We start from the raw sequence: 6,752 nt of genomic DNA on the forward strand, positions 1-6,752 counted from the left end.
GCGCATTGATTGTCCTTAGTTTGAACTGATGAACTGAACGGAAACGAGCAAAGTTGGGAACATTATGACCGCTGCACCTCATCGGTGGGTCCTGAACATGTCAGTGCACTCACGTGTGCCTTCATAAGACAGAATACAATATCAATACACAACGAAATATAGTATTTGGCCCAGATCACAAGGCAACTATGCAACTGTGATTTAGGGAGCATATGAGCTCGAGATCAGTCGTGGATTTCCCTCAATGCAAACAATAATAAACTGTCGGTTCTAAATCAATGCCACAGTCGGTGTCTCGGTGAACATAGTAGGAGGATATTCTAGTACACTAGTCATTTGTTATATTACTTGGGCATCATCTTGAACTCAGGTTAAGACAATGTTCTCTAGCATAGTCACAACACTACGCTGCACATTGACTTTCAATTTTACAGACATCTTAATAAACACTACAACACGATGTTATTACCATGGGGTGAGAGACATGACGCTTATCAGCCATGGAATCCAAATCACTATCATACTCATCGCTCATCAAAGTCAGGTCACGGCCATACTCATCACTACTATGCTCCAACGGATCATTGTAAAGGCAATCCTCTTCTACCCTACCTCTAACCATCTCCGTCGTCCCACGGCTATGTTCGATGATGTTCATGTTGGTGTAATATGGCTTCTCCACTGCAGGATCAAAATCATCATCGCAAGGGTCTTCTCCACAGACCATCTTCTCAAAATCCAACTTGCGCCCATGGAAATCTTCCCCAACCGGATGCACGATCCTAATCCCCATGTGATCACAGTAAAGGCACCGTACTCGTTCTGTCAACAACAAAGGTCACTAACAATTATGCGTTGGGACAAATATTATAATAAATGATACTAGTATATTTTATGATACGGAATAAAAAATTATGCCTCTTTTTTTTAGAGCAAATTATGCCTCATATGGCTGCAAACTCCAACCTTATGTGACAATTAGGCCAAAAATTGGGAACACAAATATAAGTGGGCTGAATGTTAAATGAGGGATGCTTTCACCTTGGAAATGCAAAGTGCACGCAACTAAGTGGTAGCCTAAACAATGACAAAAAACACCACGGAAATCAGATTGACATTGTTCAGTTTTTGAAGCATTTTGAACAGGCTTTGCAAGGAAAACGAGACCTTGAGTTGGATGCAGAATACGAGTCAAAGGATAGAGTACCAAGGATAAAAATCAGAGTACAAGAAATCTATACCAGCTTATGCTAGACTACCAAATGTGAATTGAAATTTACAGTAGCACTTGGTAGTCAACCGGAAGATCCCACATTTGATGATGAATCCATGGTTAATCCGTTGGAACAAGCAACTACCTGCAGTTGTGGGCAGAGAATAAGAAGTGCTCATTCCCTAATAATTCTTGATTTGATGGATAGTAGATATTATGATATGGCCGGCACATTACATTTTGAAGTGGTGGACTCGGAAAGCACTGTGTGGAACTATTAAAAGGAACGTTGTTGAAAATCCAGTATTGGACACCATCCTCGCCATAGGTTACTCTTACACAAATTTGGCAATTGAGCTACTCAAGCTGCTAAGTCTGAAGATTGTTGAATTTTGGTGGAGAATGACCTTGATACCCTTAAGTACAATGACAATGACGCATGAATAATCTATGTGGGAGTAGCCCTGGTGCTGGATATGATACCCAAGAGATATCAGAGGAGTCAAATGCTATCTAAAGTGCTCAACACCGTCCTCAGAAAAAAAGTTCAAAGCCAAAGGCACGTTGGATTGAGAGGTAATACAGGAAATGGTTTAAGCAAAGGAAGAAAGAAGAATTATCTACTGTATTTTCCTTATATACTAGGATAGGGAATAATTCCTTTGATGTTGGTTCAACAAAATCTTTTTTTTTTCTGACACTTTGCACTGATTTTGATTGCTAGCAACAATGTGATCAAGCAAACTAAGAAAAATAATGCACCAACTAAAGTTACAAAGAAAGGTAAGAAAGGACAAACAAGATTTACCCGTGGTATGTTTTTTATAAAGTAAAAATTACTTTCTTGTTTGTTTTAATAAAGACATATTTTGATTGACCTTTGTGTTTATTTGCAGCAACTTGACAACATGAGTAGCACATCACAACCTTGGTTCAGTAGCCGTGCAAGATTATGGGAGCATTCCAAATGGTTCACAAGGGGATTCCTTACGAGTTATTATTGATCTGTTGGCGGTACGCTCCATTTGCAATTTACATGCTTTGTGATTCTAAATGGTGTTTGCTCTGCAGAATACAACTGTCAAACACTAGCACAAAATGACCTCCGGATTACTGGAATATTTTAACAGCATGATGTAGCAGCTATAGTCTCGAAATTTCAGAACTTGGGTTTTCCCAGGACATATGGAAAAACATCGACAGATTCCAATGGAAAAAAGAACTCAGTCCACAAGTTTCAGAACTTTAGTTGTCGTACAATCCAGATTATCTTTAGTAAAACATGGATCTAAAGGTTTGACAGAAATGTCAAGATGCAGAACTTCGTTTATTCAGTTTGCTGATTTTAAGACCAAGTCGAAGTGCTGTTATATGACAATAGGATCACATGGAACAGTCATTTAGTTTGATAAAATCCGAAAGTTGGCCCGGTGCGCTGTTTTGCTGGAACCATGAAGACACGGTACCTCTGAGGCTCTGACTTGAGGATCCGATCCCATCAGCCCAACACTTAACAGAAGTATTTAATTTATTAACAGCTACTACCTCTGGTCTGAATTAATTGACACACACTTTGCCTAGACGTTGTTTACTTCTGGCATGACCCCGCGTCGATTATTTACGAGCGGAGGGAGTAGTTGTTAATAGATTAACTAGCAACACTACTTGGCAACAACTAGATAACCAAAAAGTATACATAAAATTCATGCTTTTCACATGTTTACTTAAGGATACTATATTTTTCGATAAGGTTAAGGATACTATACGAAAGCAATTTACACAGGGCTAGCTAAAACATACCTGTGCATGGTAGCGGCACTGACACACGGCAGACAAAGGGTAGTGTTCCAGCTCTGTCTTTCTCATCATCGTTGCAAAACTCAGCGAAGAATAGCAGCGGAGTTGTCCCGGTAGGAAACTGAGTGCCTTTGGGTGTTGCCAGGAAATTGACATGAGTGCGGTAGCACTTACCAACAGTGCCAACTGGGCCTGACACGTATTTGTTCACGCCACAGATAGTATGAAGCTCATACGTGGGTTCCTGTAAATGGAGAGAGGAAGTAAATTAGATTAGTTCAGTGAGGAGCTACTTTGGCATAGCACAAACATGTGACAAAATGTTAGCGCCAAACAAACAAACACCGAGCGAAACAAACCTACCGCACTCTGCATTGCAGCATACGCACTCAGGGCAGCATTGATCTTTTCGGAAATTCTTGTATGTGAACTCAGGTGCCATGGATGAGCGAACGGGCGAAGTGGCTGCTCACTGCAGGCGGCCTCAGGACACAACAACCTGGCAAGGCACTGAACATCTTCAGAAGAGAGTTGGCCACTGCCCTTCAGTAGCATTGATATCTGCTGAGATGGACAGGAATGCAAAACCTTTGCTTGAGCATCAGGGTTGGGGTGATGGGCAGCCGTAGCGGCAGCGAAAAAGGCCTTCTCCAAGTCAGCAGTCGCCTCAGCATCAAGGCGACGATCAGCTAGGAGGAGGTCGCCATCTGCCTGGAGCAGGCAGCCAATAGCTCGATTGAAATCGATATGGTGGTAACGTGTTGAGAGGAAGGATAGGAGGCCGAACGTGGAGCGGGTTTCCATCCGGTGGAGAATCATTGTGCCGATCACATCCACCTCGAGCTTTACGGTAGGTGGGAAGGCTGCGTCGTACCAGATGGTGTTGATGATGATGTTGGAGACAGGATCGAGCGGGCCGTAGCAGTGGCCGGCAATGAGCAGGCTGCGGTGGAAGCGGGAGCGCAGCTCGCCGGCCGGCAGCCGGGCCATGGCATTGAGGTAAAAGCCGTGGATGGCGTCCTGGAGTGTTCCCTTGAGAGCGCTGCTGTGCAGGTACGGCATGCTGCGGGGACAACGAGAATCTGCGACGGCTACAAACGGAGCCCACATGGATGAGTGGAGTGGCAGCGGCGATCCGTCGAGCAGCTTGGCGAGCTTGTCGAGGCTGGATGAGGGGGAGCGCCGGCGCACCTCGTCGAGGAGGCGCGCGGTGTCGTGGAGGCGGCTGGAGATGGCGAGCCAGTCGCACGAGAGCTGGTCAGGGTTTGGGTGCTTGGCGGCCATGGCGGCGCACTTGAAGGCCATGCCGAGGGCGTCGTCGAAGGCGGGCTTGTCGGACCCGATTCGGCTCATGCCGAGGTCCAACGCGACGATGCGGAAGGCGACCATGAGATCGGCGTCGGCGAGCAGCAGGAAGCGAACCGCGTGGCAGTCGGGGAGGTAAGGGAAGAAGCGGGTGAGGAAGGTGACCATGCCGCCCAGCGACCGGCGCTCCAGGTCCCTGAGCTTTTCCTCGGGGACGTACACGAGGTCGCACTCGCCGGCGGCGGCCGGTACCGCGCGCCCGTAGGAGACGAGCGTGTTGGCGACGATGTTGGAGACCGGGTCGAGGAGGCCCAGGCAGAATCCCCCGCCGTCGAGGAAGCGCGCAGCCATGCCGGGCCTCGCCCTGGGGTTCAGCCGCTCCAGCGCCTTGCGGTAGGAGTCTTGGATCTTGCGCAGCAGCCGCGATCTATGCTCAGACTGCTCTTGGCGCAAACCTAACCCGCAATCGAAAATCGGTTTGTAGATCCGGAGATCCGGGGGGCAGTCGGGCACCAGCGCCATCGCCGGCGGCGACGTCCCCTCCAGCTCCGGCTAGAGGGAAGATTCGATCGGATTGGAAAAAGACTTCCGTTCGATCGACTGATTATTCGTTGGCCACCCATCTCGCCGTTGGATCTTTTTTGATCGGATGGCCACGTCAAGGGTAGTCTTTGGTGATTACCGAGGTTTAAAATAGCAGGCTAAAAGAAATAGTGGCGGCATCCTCTAAATAATATAAACGCTATATCGTGGTATATTTCAAATGACGTGTTGAAAAAATATATCAGATAAATTCTTAAAATAAAGGATTTGAGTCCAAAAGTGGTAGATTCGTACATTCATAATCACATACAAAAATAGTTCACCAATTTTTTAGAAGCCTAACATTAGTATTTCACGAGGAAACAACATAGTATAAATTGTTTATTTAAAAATATCATCTTCTGATTTAGAAAAAGAATCAACAGATTAACGTTCATCACCACAAAAAAACAAACATAAATTTCTTCTTTTCTAAACGAGGAAAACTCGAACCCTTGTACCAACAGGCTATAAAAAATAGCGAGCTAACGCTACGATGTTTTAGCACGATATAAGATGCTATTTCAAAAATAGCGTCATAGCGAGCGAAGTTACTAGTAAAATTTAGCGTTTACTGTTAAAATATGTTATTGGGCGCCATTAGCAAATAAATAACGCGCTATTTTAAAACCTTGGTGATTACACATGTTCATGTAAATATATATGTTGAAACTAATGTTCTCCTGAAATTAAATAATTTGATAGATCACATATGTGATGGTTTCGGTGACACTGTTAAACGAAGACAGACCCCATGACGGAAAAAACATCAATGTCTACTTCTTTTCACACAAAAAAGTATTGAAAAGACATTGATGTTAACTATTTGCATCTAGTTGCTAAGGCATAAACATATGGTTTTGCTAATTCTCGGTAAAATGGGATTTAACTTAGATCTCAGTAAAATCTGCGGCCGTTGAATCACGCCAAGATTCACGCGGTTGTCTTCTACCTTGCGCATATCGAGCGGGAGGAGGGAGGGGGCAGGGGAACTTCCGCCGAGCTAGAGCCGGTGAAGGCGAGGATGAAACTTAGGGTTAGGGGTGCGGGTGTGGGACGCCTGCACCGGAGAAGAAGAGACGGGGCTTAGAGGAATGGTCGGGGCGGGGGAGGACCAACGGAGGAGGAGCTTCGACAGGGTGGGGCAGTGAGGCGGCACTGCAGCGTACCGGCCGCGGCCGGGAAGGTCAACGGTTAGGCCAATAGTGGAGGCGGGGGCGTTGCCGGACAGGACGAAGAAGGTGAAGACGTCAGAGCTCTAAGCTAATGCTGGGTAGACTCAGCCCTAGACATACCCATCTTACTATTAAATTGAAATAGATGGGTGGCTGCTGTCACACTTGGGCCAGTTTTACCACATGGGTTTGCTTTTTTACGGGCCTAAATATGCCCCCGCGTGTGTTCACCCGACCTCGCAGGATATGGGTACCGTTTCAACAAAGGGTGTGCCTATATCTAAGTTGACTGAGATTTTCTTAAGTCTCAGTCAACTCAGAAAAGTGCAACTACAGTTTAAAGAAAAGTGCAACTCGGTTAGTTGCACATTTCTATCAGAAAAGTGTAATTGCACTTTTTAATAGAAAAGTGCAACTCAAAGCACATTTTTGTAATTGACTTAGACTGAAGAAAATCTCGACATAGCAAAACCGTTCAACAAAAGGAAAAAAGAACGAGAGAAGACCTTCCCTCGGCAGCTCGACCGCGACCATAGATCGATCGGGTGGATTGAAACTCTGACGCGGATGAAATTGCAGAAGCTGTACATCTTCAGTGCGTGTGGGAGGCAGCAGTGTATCCCCGAGTTTAGCGCATCTCCAACCGAGCGACTCAAATGGACACGCTGAGCCGTCCGTTT

At 45.7% G+C, this 6,752-nt stretch overlaps 1 protein-coding gene across 3 annotated transcripts; it reads right to left on the minus strand.

Annotated features, from left to right (window-relative positions):
* Positions 1-318: 318 nt before the first annotated feature.
* On the minus strand, positions 319-4,945 carry LOC127340743 (uncharacterized). 3 transcript variants are annotated; one of them, XM_051366493.2, is made up of 4 exons: positions 3,599-4,941; positions 3,374-3,520; positions 3,014-3,254; positions 319-822 (listed from the first exon to the last, which is right to left on the minus strand). In XM_051366493.2, the coding sequence occupies exons 1-4, from the start codon at positions 4,835-4,837 to the stop codon at positions 440-442; spliced, it is 2,010 nt and encodes a 669-aa protein (XP_051222453.1). In that variant the 5' UTR covers positions 4,838-4,941; the 3' UTR covers positions 319-439. The 3 variants fall into 3 exon arrangements, with proteins under 3 accessions (XP_051222453.1, XP_051222452.1, XP_051222454.1); XM_051366494.2 differs by adding an exon at positions 1,242-1,358 and having other exon boundaries at positions 694-822; positions 3,374-4,945; XM_051366492.2 differs by having other exon boundaries at positions 3,374-4,941.
* Positions 4,946-6,752: the final 1,807 nt, after the last annotated feature.

This window comes from Lolium perenne, chromosome 3 (assembly GCF_019359855.2).
Source record: "Lolium perenne isolate Kyuss_39 chromosome 3, Kyuss_2.0, whole genome shotgun sequence".
NCBI lineage: Eukaryota > Viridiplantae > Streptophyta > Magnoliopsida > Poales > Poaceae > Lolium > Lolium perenne.